Below are 15620 nucleotides of genomic sequence, written 5' to 3'. Positions count from 1 at the left end.
TCCTACCTTTTCTTATTGCATTATTTAAATAAAATTCTAAATATAACTTACCACTTCTCTGCCTAAAATATTCACCTATCTTTATCTGGACAGCTCCATCACCCAGGACTCAGGCCAGACCCCTCTCCTGTGAAGCTTCCACAGATCCTGCAGGCTCAGTCACTGCCCCTTCCTCCGTGCTTCTCCCCACCTCACCCTCACCCTGTGCCTTCTGCTATGCTGATCTTCACCACTGAAGTGAAGAAGTAAAGTCGTTCAGTCGTGTCCAACTCTTTGCGACCCCATGGACTGGGGCCTACCAGGATCCCCCCATGGGATTTTCCAGGCAAGAGTACTGGAGTGGGTTGCCATTTCCTTCTCCAGGGAATCTTCCCCACCCAGGGATCAAACCTGGGTCTCCCGCCTTGTAGGCAGATGCTTTACCTACAACGCTGGAAACCCCGGTTCAATTCCTGGGTGAGGAAGATCCCCTGGAGAAGGAAATGGCAACCCACTGCAGTACTCTTGCCTGGAAAATCCCATAGATGGAGGAGCATGGTAGGCTACAGTCCATGGGGTCGCAAAGAGTCGGACACGACTGAGTGAATTTACCATGGAGCTGCCCCAATCTGTTGTCCTGCACATAATTTCCTGACTGTGTATTGTCCAGGGTAGGGGTTGCTTTTCATTCATCATTCTGGACATGTGCCTGTCACATAGTGGCTGCTCATTAAGTATCTTGGAAATGAATGAGTGAATAAATCAACAAATGAAAGAATGGGTGGTTAAATGAATTAACAAACAAAAGAGCTAAGCACTTCTAGGTCCCAGGTTGTTTCCCATTTCATTAAAATCAGCCTTTTAGCTCAGTTCAGTGGCTTAGTCGTGTCTAACACTTTGCGACCCCATGGACTGCAGCATGCCAGGCTTCCCTGTCCATCACCAACTCCCGGAGATTGCTCAAATCTGTCTTTGCTTGCATATTAATTGTTTCAAAAAGAGAGTAACACAGTTTTCACTCATGTATATGATGTCTCTTGATTTAGATTAGAAGCTTCTAAAGGGTATGTGCATCTTCTCACTATGCTTTTCATTCTCTCAGATCCAGATATATCAGGGTGTGATAAAGTTTCTGAATGCTCACTTTTGCAATATAATTGTACAACAAGAATTTTCTTCACTTGTTTTGAGGAAAGTTTCTGCAAAGGTTTTATTTCAAAGAGAGAGTTGTAATAAGATGTTATCCTAGCACAGTCACAAAAAAGAAATAACCTGCTGATTTATTTTTTAGCTGACAGAAGAAACATTCAACATTCCATCTCTTTAGATGTTTAAATGAGAGCCTATGTTTCAGTGTTCAGAACCTTCAAAACATATATTATTTGCTTGTGTAAAACATGATAATACGGGCTCAGTGGAAACGCTATTTACAGTCTCTTTCATGTCCTAGTCAAACTTTCAGAAATACTTTTTAAAGGAACATACCTACTACATTAAGCTTGAACTTATTCTCATAAGTGTGTAGAAAGTATTCAATCAAAGAAATAGTTCACAAGGAAGAAACTTTCTTTTATTTCTGGTAGCTGACTTGAAGAGATAAAATTTGGCAAGAATAAAAGGACCAAGATTAAGCTCCTCCATAAACATGAGAATAAACAGAAGCACAGACATGCTGATTATCACAAGCCTTATCTGCTGACTTTAGATCAATGGTTCTCAACCAAGAGGGAGTGTGCGCCACAGGGGACATTTGATGCCTGAAGATATTTTGGTTATCTCAACTGGGACCTTGCTACTGGCATCAAGTGGACAAAAGCCAGAGATGCTGATGGTTCTAAACACCCCACAACACAAAGAACAAGCCCCCGCAATAAAGAATTATCTGGCTCCACATGTCAGTAGTGCCAAGGTTGGGAAAGCATGCCCTAGACTTAAACATTCCCTCATCACTGAGGCAAAACAGTAGAAAAAGATGAGTTCACATTCCTAATTACTCTTCTTTCCCCCCCAACCTAGAATTAGGAGGAAATGAATTATGATGCTATTTTCATAGTTCAATAAAGATAGCATTTGGAAAGAAATAGGATAGGGAAAAATGGGGGTGGGAGGAGCATTTCAAGCAACTAAGTTCTTAGAAGGAAAACATATTTTAGACATTTTCATTTTCATTGTAGGAAACATTAGCATCAGCAATGGGTTTTAACCATCCAGGCAGATGGGTTATTGGAACTAAAGTCATACTACAAGGCCTACACCTACTCCAGGAGTAAAATTTCCCAAGAGCTAAGTGAATTTTAGATACAAGAGACTTGCAATGGCTTTAATTAGCATTTTAACTCTCATGGATGATTTTAAAGGGGATTAGAAAGTTGAAATCTGATGCATCACTAGAAAAGCTAACCAGGCTTAGTCATTACAAAGGATATTTTAATACTAATAGGTAAATGGAAATATTCCAGTTTCAAAGGGACAATTCAGAGGAAGTGTACTAAGACAGACATACCAACATCATGGAAGATATCGAAGGAAGACTATTTTCCATTATCTCTACACCTATATTTGCATTGCAAAATAATCTTTACTACAATAAATATTGGTTATTTGCTTCCAAAGGGAAAACCAAAAACAAAATTGCTCAAACTAAATATTTTAACAATCTATATGGATGTGAGGTTTTTTTTTTTTGAAAGGACCTTTCAGTGGAGGCTACTACAATTAATTAGTTGGGACTTTGACCAAAACATCTGTGACTACTGCTGTCTTTCTTAATGTATGATTCTAGAACAGTACAACACTGTTGTATATTCCTAAACACAGAGATCTCCAAACTCCCCAGGGACATATACTAACCACCAATCTGTGATAAATATTTCTTCTTTTGCCTCTTCCATTGCATTTGCCACATCTTCAAAATATCCTTTGGCATTAACATACCTGAAAGACAAGTTTTCAGTTTCATTTTTTTTAACAAAAAAGATAAAAAAAGAAGTCTATCATATGGCAAAACAGAAGACGGAAGTCACTGCCTAGAATCTTTACAAAACCACCAGCTTACTTTGTATAACTGGAAACAAAAACTGAAAATACCATGTTCTGTTTGCTATGCAGGAAGTATAGTAAGTAGACAGAAGTAAGCAATCTGATTCTTTTCTGCTGAGAGAATAACAGATTGAATGCTCTCATCATTGTAGGAGGTCAGATGCACTCTCCCACCCTACTGAACTCACACACTATTGTTCTTTTGAGACTGAAAGCAGACCAGTTTCTAACCCATGGGTAGAATAACATGCTAAGCAAAATTTTATTTAAAAGAAATACCTACCAAGTAAATTTCTCTTTCTTAAATTATGGCTAATGACTTAAATAAACTTTTCATTTGCATCATTAAGAAAATGAAGTTAACTTTTAAAATCAGACTTCACAATCTAAAGCTAGCTATCTAAAGTTCATTTTTAAAAAAATCATAAAAACAAAAAATGGAAAAATATTCTATGCTCAGGTAGTCCTATAAAGGCTCTTGTGAAGTATAATACATAATATTTTTCCACAGCTTCAAAAATTGATTCCAGGTGAACCTAGACCACTGTAATATTCAATGCTATGACTATCTTCATAGTCTTAGAGCAAAAAGATCTTACTTACCATTTGGCTAAAGTGTTCCCTTGGATAGCAGCATATGATCCAAATCGATGATCTTTGAGAAAGTCGGGGCCATACTTCTGGATGAATTCTTCTATAGCCCCTCCCCACCACCGAGCATGTCTATAGCTGTTGCATTTTAAAATCAGAGTCCTTCAAAGAAAAGCAAAATGTGGAAAAGAATGGTCACTTTATGCTCTCTTTAAACAATTTAAGAATTAAACATGTCCCATTTGTTTTGGTAGTGCAGCAAAGAAAATTTTAGACAAAGAGCATCCTACTGATATGAAAAAAACAGACTTTTAAATGGTTTTGGCAGTATTTAAAAATATATTGAATGTAGCAAAACAAACTTTCAGGTTACTTATTTCCTCATTCACTTATGCAAACATGTGTAAAGGCCTACAGCTAACTGGGCCAAGCTGTGAGGAAGAGATGGAAGAGGCATCAAGTGAGGTCCTACATCTAAGTCTTAGAAAATTGTTGGTTCCTGTAAAGGACATTTCCCTTTGGCCTACCTGGTGTCCATTCCCTCAGCCTCTGGAAATAGCCTGATCATCCCGTGCCTACTCTGGGTCTACCAAAGCCAACAAAATGGCATACTCCAGCTCCTGATTCCAAAGACTGGTTCAAGGATGATATTCATAAGCCAATTCCACCCAAAAAGTGAGAATATAATCAAGGACTTGCTCAGAAATGCCATCAGGAGACTCTTTCCCCTTCCACCAAACTTGGTTTGAGTGTAAGAGGCAGCCATCTTGCTACCACCAGGAGACCAGCCTGAGGATGGAGTAGATCCCAGGGGACAGAATTGAGAAACTCCAGGAAAATGCACCTCAGTGACATAGCTGGAGCCCTGGAATCAGCCATGGTTAACATATTTGATTAATTACTTCTGATGTAACCCAGACTGCACTGGATTTTTCTATTGCAAATGACTAAATGATTCTAAATGGTTACAGATTTGTCAGTGCTGAAAAAAAAATTCAGAGTGGGAGATTACAAAAAGTTATTACATAACAAATGCCAAAAGAGGTGACTACCACTAAGAGGTGGAAGTGAGTTATCCAAATTTGAAGTTCAGAGAAAACAAGGTGTGGGAACTCCCTGGCAATCCAGTGGGTAGGACTCCATGCTCTCACTGCCAGAACTCCAGGTTCTATCCCAGGTCAGTGAAATAGGAATCTGTATGTCTCTGCTGCTGCTGCTACTGCTAAGTCGCTTCAGTTGTGCAACCCCATAGACAGCCCACCAGGCTTCCTCGTCCCTGGGATTTTCCAGGCAAGAACACTGGAATGGGTTGCCATTTCCTTCTCCAATGCATGAAAGTGAAAAGTGAAAGTGAAGTCGCTCAGTCGTGTCCGACTCTAGCGACCCCATGGACTGCAGCCTACCAGACTCCTCCATCCATGGGATTTTCTCTAGCCACTGCCAAAAGGAAAACAACAACAACAATAACAACAACAAAAACCCAGAGAAAACAAGGTATTGAAGTCAGCAGTCTCCCTGGCATTTAGGCAGAAACTTGCCCCAATAAAAGACCAGTGCTGTGAGTGAGCAGGGAGAGTTTGCTTTGGGGAGAAATGCAATGATCCTATATGCACAGATCCTAAAATAATTATTTATAAAGATTAGGGATGTCCAAACTGGTCCCCTCGATATGTCAGAGACTGATGCTTGGCTTTTGTCTGGGGTGTAGGGAGGGGCGAGGTGAGACGTGGTGGTGCTGGGAGGAGTGAGGCATTCTCCATTGGCCGCAGCAGGCAGACACGGGGTTCTGCAGAGAGGTCACCAGGGCACAGAAAATGCCTGGGCTTGACCCAGCATGCGAGCACTGCTCCAACTGAGCTGAAATGCCTCTGAAAACCAGTTATGAGAAAAAGAAGAGATAAAGGACAAACAGAAGTCTTATCACAGGATGTGAATCAGAGGTAAGGGGGAAAAAAAAGAACCATTCCAAACATGGAGGTAGAAAGAAGAAAGGTGAAATTAAAAAATGTGTGAGGATAGGTGTGAAGAGAACCGTCCCTAAAGAACAAAAAGACTGCTTTAGGGAGGGATTGCCAATGAAGGCAGAGAGATAAAAGGCCTCAGATTGTAAATGGAGGAATTTGGGCTTCTTTGATACAAGGAGGGGGACCACTTACACCAGGGAGAGAGCAGATGAAACCTGGGTCTGTATGGATTCATTTGGCAAGGGTGCACAAGTGAGTGATGACAGGAAATGGAGATAAGATGGCCAGTAAAACAGCTGTCACAGCGACCAGTGAAAATTGTGGTCTGATTTCTATGGTCCTCCAGAAAAAGGGAAAGTAGTACCAGGAGGGAGGTGGCTTTTTTTTGGGTGCACTGTGTAGTGTGGGATTCTAGTTCCCTGATCAGGGATTGGACTCAGGCCCTTGGCAGTGAAAGCACAGACTCCTAACCACTGAACTGCCAGGGAATTTCCAGGAGGAAGATTTAATGGCAGCATCATTATATTTCCAATAACATCCTGAACCTCCCATTGTCTGAGATTGGTAAGTTCAGCATTTTTCACACACACACACACACACACACACAAACACACATGCAGACATATTAGTACGAGTAGCGTATTTATATTAAATACATATATATATTTGATGTCAGTCAGTGTGTATAGAGAGAAATGTATTGTTGTTGTCATTGTTCAGCTCACTCAGTCAAGTCTGATTCTCTGAGACCTCATGGACTGCAGCATGCCAGGCTTCCCTGTCCTTCATGATCTCCCAGAGCTTGCTCAAACTCATGTCCATTGAATTGGTGATGCCATCCAACCATCTCGTCCTCTGTTGTCCCCTTCTCCTCCTGCCTTCAATCTTTCCCAGCATCAGGGCCTTTTCCAAAGAGTCAGCTCTTCGTATCAGGTAGCCAAAGTATTAGAGCTTCAGTTTCAGCTCAGTCCTTTCAATGAATGCTCAGGGTTGATTTCCTTTAGGACTGACTGGTTTGATCTCCTTGCAGTCCACAGGACTCTCAAGAGTCTTCTCCAACACCACAGTTCAAAAACATCAATTCTTCGGTGCTCAGCCTTCTTGATGGTCAATTCTCACATCCATACATGACTACTGGAAAAACCATAGCTTTGACTATATGGACCTTTGTATATGTGTATGTATTCACATGGGCTTCCCAGGTGGCTCAGTGGTAAAGAATCTGCCTGCCAAGGAGGAGATGTGGGTTCAATCCCTGGGTCAGGAAGATCCCCTACAGCAGGAAATGGCAACCCACTCCAGTATTCTTGCCTGGAGAATTCCATAGACAGAGGAGCCTGATGGGCTATAGTCCATGGTGTCACAAAAGAGTTGGATACAACATAGCAACTAAACAACAAAAATGTATTCATATACATGACCCTGAACTTTATAGAGACAAATATATATATCAGAAAGAAAAAGACACACATATATTGTATAACTACGGCCTTTCAGAAAGAAATGTTTATCAACACACACACAAACTCACTAATAAAATCTATAATAAATGTACAGTTGAGTATCCTTCAAGGTATCTTTTTAAAAATCTGTATGTAAACAGAATTTTTATAATCAGATCACTTTGCACATGTTTTATTAATTAAAGGGTATCCATTTATAAAGTAAAATTCTACTTTTTAAAAACAAGAACTATTACTCCTTATCTGTTTGGTAAATTGGTATTAATGGGTAGTCAATTTTGTTAAAGCAGGCATATATTTTGTTAAAACAGGCACACAGCAATACCTGGTACCATTTATTCTGACTCTTGCATATAGGATACTCTGCATCCTAAAGATATAAAAAAGTAGTTTAATTACTTTTAATTGAGGATGAGTTCTAAATAATAATTTTCTAACACCTAAATTATTTTACCTTCTTCTTCACTTAAGGTTGGGAGAAAAACTGTTTTTAGAGAAATCTTTAAAAAATCTTTCCAAATTCTACCTTGAAAGATTATCAATTCGGAGTCCATACTTCGTCTCTGTCTCCTTCCTCCCCACCTTAACTCTGAATTCTTTATCCACCAGCAGGACGAAGGCAATAGCACCATTGTCTGGTTTCATATACAATAAAAAGGAATCTTTTACTATCAACCACCTGTAAGAAGAAAACACATATTTTTGAAGTTGTACTGAATTATTGAAACAAAGGGAACAAGTTATTACGACAAGTTTGAAGTAAGCATTCTAGCAGACAGTAAACATAATTTTGTCTTTTACACAGGGATCTATTTTTTAAAACATGAAAACACTATGAAACAGAAAAATAAACAAAAAAATCTTCCTATTATGTTTCCCTGAGAAGTACTGGCACCAAGCAATTCAAGACAATTCACTGGCCCTTTAGACACTAATGGCAAAGCCTGGAAGAATGTCCCTGATGTGGGTGGGCAGTGCTCACAGGATGCACAGCAGGAACCAAAGCTGTTGGAAAATGGGGTGGGTTAGTGTTTGCTAAAATAAACCATCACAGAAGAGGCAACTGAGTCTCTGAGTAAGTAAAAATTGCCCTTTAAAAAAACTGAATAAACATCCAATACTCTGCATATTGTTCATTTCAAATTATTGGTGGCATAAGGACCATTAATCAGAGAAGGCGATGGCACCCCACTCCAGTACTCTTGCCTGGAGAATCCCATGGACGGAGGAGCCGGGTAGGCTGCAGTCCATGGGGTCGCGAAGAGTCAGACACGACTGAGTGACTTCACTTTCACTTTTCACTTTCATGCATTGGAGGAGGAAATGGCAACCTACTCCAGTGTTCTTGCCTGGAGAATCCCAGGGACTGGGGAGCCTGCTGGGCTGCCGTCTATGGGGTCGCACAGAGTCGGATACGACTGAAGCGACTTAGCAGCAGCAGCAGCAGCAAGGACCATTAATAAATGATGCTCAGTGGAACATGATCTCTCAAAAGTATATCTGCAATCAATTCAAATATATATTTAAGAGCTTCATGATGGAAAAGTACAGTGATAAACTGGGAGTTAGAGCAGAGGTAGAAATGGCACGAAGATAAATCAGACATGTTTTCAAAGGAACTTATTAGGCTGGTGGGGCACAATAACAATGCTAGGCTGAATGGGATAGGTGTTAAAGGAGGAAAGCAAAAAGAGATGTGTGTAAGGAAGGGGTCCTCAGTTCTAAGAGAAAGGGCTAGTGGCATTTCTCAAAAAACTGTTGTCTGAGCAAAACCAGGAAGGAGCCCAACAAGCAGAGCCCGAAGAGGTAGTCCAGGTATACATCCACATGGAGGGAAGAGTTAGCAAAGGCACCAAGGCTGGGAATGCTGCCTGTATTGGGGGACAGTCTGGGGAGGCCAGGGTTTCAGGAAGTGTAGCAGATGAGGTGTGGGGAGTGGGGTAGGAGCCTGGCAAAGGCCACATTGAGGAGAGTCTGAAGGCCATGTAGGTAATGTCATAGTCACCTGCAATTGTGTAGTGGTGAAATGAATTGGTCAATAATTAAAGAAACGAACAATGGGAATATTATATCACGTATTAGGCAACATAAAGCACGTTATGAAATAGGTAAGGCCAGAATACCTGAACATAAATGAACAAATATTGTAAACATAATACGTGAAGTCAGAAGTTAAAGGAAACCTATAACAAATCATTACTGAAATTGCTAACCACATTACATTTTAGTGGCTCTCTAGTTTGGGATTTAATGTAGACAATCTACATTGATTTCCACATGGTTTCATTTCACTTGTTTTTTTAATATACAGGCTGTCTCCTTTCCAATTAAAGGGGGTGGGATGGATTTAGGATAACACAGTAAAGGTCATACATGTGTTACAATTAACAAAAGGGAAAACATCAAGGTCAGAGAAAGCAAATATCTAACCACAACACTAATATAATTACGGTGACGGCACCAATGTGGGTTTGAGCTTCCTGGGTTTTCTTATCAAATGAATAAACTAAGGAAATAAAGAAGTCACCCAACAAAAAGATAAATTCCAAAGAAAGTTTCTCACTTGGAACCTAACATAAAGCAACTGAACAATATTAATGGATAACACTCTCAATAGTTTTCAGAAAATGCAGAAATTCATGTTTTATAAGAACTCTCTTAACACTGCTCAATATCACTGCCAAGGCCATGATATCAAATAGAAACTCAGTCATTCTGATGGGGCTGAGTTATGAGTTATGCATAACTACTTGTTGATGAAAAGTCAAGGCTTAAAGATCACATATCTGTTAAAGGTCCTTCTTTAGCTATGGTTCCCTTGTCCCAGCCTGACTTTCTATGTAAGCTAGAGAGCAGACGGCAGGGCACAGGCCCAGAGCAGCAGTGTTGTTGACCAGGAAGGAGCCACAGGCTTTGAAAACCACAGCTGGTGGGTTTGTCAAACTGACAAAGAAAAGTCAAACGTACCGGACTTGGGGACTTGCCTAGAAGTCAAGGTCCCCTGAATGACACCAGAGCCAGCTCTAGCCAGAGCTCCACACCAGACACAACAATGAGGGATGAAGAAATACAGAAGTGTTTAATAGTGACTGCTGGATTTTGAAATCTGAAGGCAAAAGAGAATGGTTTCTGTTTTGACGATGATGAGTTGTTCTCTGTAACAGTTATTAGATGTAAGGTGAATTGACGCCAGGCCTTTGTTTACAGTTTTTCTTAACTATGCCATTCATTAACCTTTTCTTGTTTCTCCTCTTTGTCTCTTTGGTCAAAAGATTTTTTTCTTGAACAGGAGGATATGCATCAAGAAAGGAATTCGCCAAGCAGCCTTCTGGGAGTCAGCACCTGCTGCTGCTGCTAAGTCGCTTTGGTCGTGTCCAACTCTGTGCGATCCCATAGACGGCAGCCCACCAGGCTCCGCCGTCCCTGGGATTCTCCAGGCAAGAACACTGGAGTGGGTTGCCATTTCCTTCTCCAGTGCATGAAAGTGAAAAGTGAAAGGGAAGTCTGTCAGTCGTGTCCGACTCTTAGCGACCCCATGGACTGCAGCCTACCAGGCTCCTCCGTCCGCGGGATTTTCCAGGCAAGAGTACTGGAGTGGGGTGCCATTGCCTTCTCCGCAGCACCTGCTGCTCAGGGATTAAGTGTCTGCTTGAAGTCAGCCTCCCTGGCTCCAGTTTTGGTTCTGTCACTTGCCCTTTTCTGTGAACTGGGGTAATTGAGCCTGAGGTCTAAATCCATAAAACGAGGATAGGAGTAATGTCCAGCTCATAAGTATTTTTGAGGATTCACTGAGATGACTTAAGGATGTTGCTTAGCACAATGCCTGGAGCCAATAAATGTGAGCTTTTATGAATTCTCTTGGTCTATACCAGGTGAGATTATGGTATGTTCTAACAAGATGTGACCTGTTCTACTACAAACTGTGTCATTAAAATGCAGATAGAGCCACCTAAGTCACACATCACCTCCTCAGCCTCATCTCATACTCTTCCTTCCCACCACGTTGGTCTCACTGGTCCTGAGACTTGCTAACCTTGTTCTCTGGGCTTCTACATTTGCTCTTCCTCACTTAGAAATTATTTCTTCCAGATCCTCCCATGAGCAGTCCCTTCCTGTCAATCAATCTTTTGCTTAAATATTTCTCCACTGGAAGGTTTTCCTGGGCTCCCAGCCCACCCGCCTCTGCATCCTGTTTAGCTTCTTCATAGCACTTTTCACTGTCTGGAACTGTTTATTTGTCTGCTTGTTTCTTGTCTTTCCTTTACTAGAAAGTGAGATCCTTGAGAACAGGGAATGTGTATCATGTCCACTGGTATCTCCCCAGGGCCCAGACAAGTTCTTCAGGCAAAGCAACACTCTTGCCTGAATAACAGCTGCACAAATAGATCCTGGAGCATAAGTAAAATCATTTAGACATGGTCACTGTCTAAAAATTGTAATTCTTGGTATAGTTCATAGTTTAGTAAATGCTAAATTTATTTCTTATAAATTATCTCTTAAGATATTATTTGAGATAAGAAACTTATCATTGAGCCCATCAATAGGATGTGCTGTTTAAGCAGATGTTTTAAATTTAGGGAAGAAATGCTTGCTGTGTTTGCCAGCAGAACAGAAGAAATTTTTTTTTTTTCTTTTCTTCATACTTGTACCTGAGACTTGGTTGAGAGTTTGATGGCCTTGTTTTCCTTATGTCAGTTTGTCAATACAGAATATACAAAATGACCAGAATCTTTTTTTTTAAATGGATAGAAAAATTTTAAAAAGAGATATGACCAACTGTTGCCCTTAAAAGTAACTCTCATTTAGACACCAATAGTCTTCTAGTGTGGAGAAGGCAATGGCACCCCACTCCAGTACTCTTGCCTGGAAAATCCCATGGGCGGAAGAGCCTGGTAGGCTGCAGTCCATGGGGTCACAAAGAGTCGGACATGACTGAGTGACTTCACTTTCACTTTTCACTTTCATGCATTGGAGAAGGAAATGGCAGCCCACTCCAGTGTTCTTGCCTGGAGAATCCCATGGACAGAGGAGCCTGGTAGGCTACAGTCTGGGGGGTCGCACAGAGTCGGACACGACTGAAGTGACTTAGCAGCAGCAGCAGTCTTCTAGTGTGGGAAATTTTCCAAACAAAATTTGTCAGCTACATTTTATCATTTTTGTTTGGTACTGACATTTTATACCCCATGAATGTAACTCAGGAAATACTTATTAATATGGAACCAAGGCTTCAAGTTTCATGGAAAGATTTATACAAATTAAAACGAAGAGACATTTTATTCTAGGGAAGATCATATCTTTTTAGATTGTCCTGGTTGAAGTCTGATATGTGTGTTTAGTCACTTCAGTCGTGTCCGACTGTTTGCAACACCATGGACTGTAGCCCACCAGGCTCCTCTCTGTCCATGGGATTCTCCAGGCAAGAATACTGGAGTGGGTTGTCATGCCCTCCTGTAAGGGACCTTCCTGACCCAGGGATTGAACTCACATCTCCTGTGTCTTCTGCATTGTAGGCAGATTCTTTACCCACTGAGCCACCAGGGAAGACTGAAATCTGATATATCAGACTTTAAAAAGTGGGGGAGGTATATTTCCTTTATATAACAAAGCCTCCCCCTTCTATCTTTTTGGGCTGCCCTTTCTCACAGAGGTTACAACTCAAAGGTCAGTTCCTTGACTTCTGTAGCTAAAGCCTCCGTCTGAAGTCCTCATGTCCCTGACTGTCCCATCACCTTCTTTTTCTTTCAAAGCTCTGATCAACATTTGCGTCATTCACCCTGCTTGTCAGCTTCTCCACTGTCTGTGATCTCCTCCAATAGTGCTCTGTGAGGGCAGGGGCATGGCCTTGTTCACCACTGTTCTCACAGTGGCTAGAACACAGCCTGGCAAACATTAGGCACTCAATAAATGACAAAATGGACCAGATCCAGGCTTCCATTTCTTGAGTAGATGTCTTAGGTTGGGTTGCTCTAGAAGTCAACTCTGAGACAAGGATAGAAGTGAAAGCGGTTTGTAAAGGTACTTATTAGGGAGCTTAGTAGGAAGCAGAGGAAGGGAAGGACAGGAAGCAAGAGCAGGAAGGGAGCCATCGAGGATGTGTTTTCACGCACTGGATTGTGGGCAGCTGTGCTGCAAATCTTCCAGGGGACCTCGGGAGACAGTGCAGAGTTTGCTGGTGAATCACCCTACCTGAGGGGTGAGGGGGCTGGACTCCCACCAGCTCTTGGCTGAAGGTTGTTTCTAGGGCCTGCGAATGCCTCCAGCCTACTCTGCTCAGGCAATCCAGAGCAAGTCTTCAGTCAAAGACTTACCAGTGCTTGTAGCCCCAAATCCATACCTAACACTTAGTAGCAACCTTAGGCAAAGCTGATGACCCGGGAGTAGGCAAGAGGAATCTGTGCCAAGGCCCCAGTGGTTTGGAGGTCCTGCCTCCCCGAGAGGCATGGTGTGGCGCAGGAAGCAAGGGCAGGAAGTGAAAGTGTTTGTCGCTTAGTTGTGTCTGAGTCTCTGCGACCCCATGGGCTGGAGCCCGCCAGGCTCCTCTGTCTGTGGAATTCTCCAGGCAAGAATACTGGAGTGGGCTGCCATTTCCTTTTCCAGGGGGTCTTCCTGACCCAGGGATAGAACTCAGGTCTCCTGCACTGCAGACAGCTTCTTTCCCAGGGAAGTTCATAAGGGCAGGAGCAGGCTGGCTTATGCTCTGCTCCTCTCCTGGCTTGGCACTCAGTGTTCCCCAGGGTTCTGTACCACTGCAGGTAGGAGAGGGTGGGAAGCTACTTCAAGTGGGAGTCTCTGAATTTCCTGTGATGTTAATTATACCCCAAGTTTCTGGAGACATTTAAATAAATTACAGAAGTTTATTTGAAAACAAATATTGTCTAGTCTACTAGTCCCCTGTTTATTGTAGTTAAAAAATCTTTTGTTTTTTGTAATATAGAAATTCTCAACTTCCTCTAGCTTAATCTATTGATCTTTCCCTTGTAATTTCTTCTATTCTTTAAAAACCCAGAAAATAAGAAACCAATCTAATGGTATTTTTGGTTGGCAATGTATCTGAAATACACGTTTAAAGATCCTAGTTTTAAGTTTATATATCATCAACTCACACATAACTTAATTTCCTCTTTACACATGAGTTCATATTTTTTTTCAAGGTTAGAAAAATAACAAACATCTCTTAATAGTTTTAAAAATTCCAGTAAATTATTATTGGAACAAATAGCTGTTGTCTATTATGTTAAAAATGTTGTCATAGATGCTTTGAGGAACAAATAAGAATGAGATAAGAATACTCCTCTATAAGGAGTCTTTAGTTGGAAAGGACTTAGGACATGAATTAAAGTTTTCTGTCTATATCACACTTACCATAATATACATCCTCACAAATATAACTCTAAAATTACCCCTGAACACTACCATTTTTTTTTGTTTATTTTTTTATGTATGGTTTAGTGGGTCTTAGTGTATTTTAGTTTACTATATTTGTAAATTTGCACACTGTCACCATTAATATATAATTCCAGAGTATTTTCATCATCCCAAAAGAATTCCACATCCAAATGCAAACTAGTACAGCCACTATGGAGAACAGTGTGGAGATTCCTTAAAAAACTGGAAATAAAACTGATATATGACCCAGCAATCCCACTGCTGGGCATACACACCGAGGAAACCAGAATTCAAAGAGACACATGTACCCCAATGTTCATCGCAGCACTGTTTACAATAGCCAGGACATGGAAGCAACCTAGATGTCCATTGGCAGATGAATGGATAAGAAAGCTGTGGTACATATACACAATGGAGTATTCCTCAGCCATTAAAAAGAATACATTTGAATCAGTTCTAATGAGGTGGATGAAACTGGAGCCTATTATACAGAGCGAAGTAAGTCAGAAAGAAAAACACCAATACAGTATATTAACGTGTATATATGGAATTTAGGAAGATGGTAACATTGACCCTATATGCGAGACAGCAAAAGAGACACAGACATAAAAGAACAGACTTTTGGACTCTGTGGGAGAAGGTGAGGGTGGGATGATTTGAGAGAATAGCATTGAAACATGTATATTACCATATGTGAAATAGATCACCAGTCCAAGTTTGATGCATGAGACAGGGCACTCAGGGCCGGTGCACTGGGACAACCCGGAGGGGTGGGAGGGGGAGGGAGGTGGGAGGGAGCTTCAGGATGGGGGACACACGTACACCCGTGGCTGATTTACATTAATGTATGGCAAAAACCACTACAATGTTGTAAAGTAATTAGCCTCTGATTAAAACAAATAAATTAATTAAAAAAAAAAGAATTCCACACCCAGTAGTAGTAACTCCCCATTCCCCTTGTGCCACAGCCCTTGGAAACCATGAATGTACTTTGTTTCTACAGATTTACTTATTCTAAACCTTTCATGTGAATGGAATCATATGATATGTGACCTTCTGTAGCTTTCTTTTTCACTTAGTGTAATGTTTCCAAGGTTAATTCATATTACAACATTTATCAGTCTTTCATTTCTTTTTTTCATTAAAATTAAAAAATATTCAAATATAATTAAAAAACCATATAATTCACCCCTTGAAA

The 15620-nt window shown here is 41.0% G+C and overlaps 1 protein-coding gene across 6 annotated transcripts in view; it reads right to left on the bottom strand.

Annotated features, from left to right (window-relative positions):
- The window catches only part of PLD1 (phospholipase D1), a 227832-nt gene that overhangs the window by 103202 nt on the left and 109010 nt on the right, over positions 1–15620 (bottom strand). For all 6 annotated transcript variants that reach the window (XM_055569071.1, XM_055569072.1, XM_055569069.1 and 3 more), the window contains 3 exons: positions 7563–7715; positions 3622–3771; positions 2830–2913 (listed from right to left, as the gene is read on the bottom strand). In XM_055569071.1, the coding sequence (XP_055425046.1) occupies positions 2830–2913; positions 3622–3771; positions 7563–7715 (387 nt within the window). The remainder of the gene's footprint in view (positions 1–2829; positions 2914–3621; positions 3772–7562; positions 7716–15620) is intronic.

This window comes from Bubalus kerabau, chromosome 2 (assembly GCF_029407905.1).
Source record: "Bubalus kerabau isolate K-KA32 ecotype Philippines breed swamp buffalo chromosome 2, PCC_UOA_SB_1v2, whole genome shotgun sequence".
Taxonomy (NCBI): Eukaryota; Metazoa; Chordata; class Mammalia; order Artiodactyla; family Bovidae; genus Bubalus; species Bubalus kerabau.
This window is presented reverse-complemented; position numbering and strand designations above follow the sequence as displayed.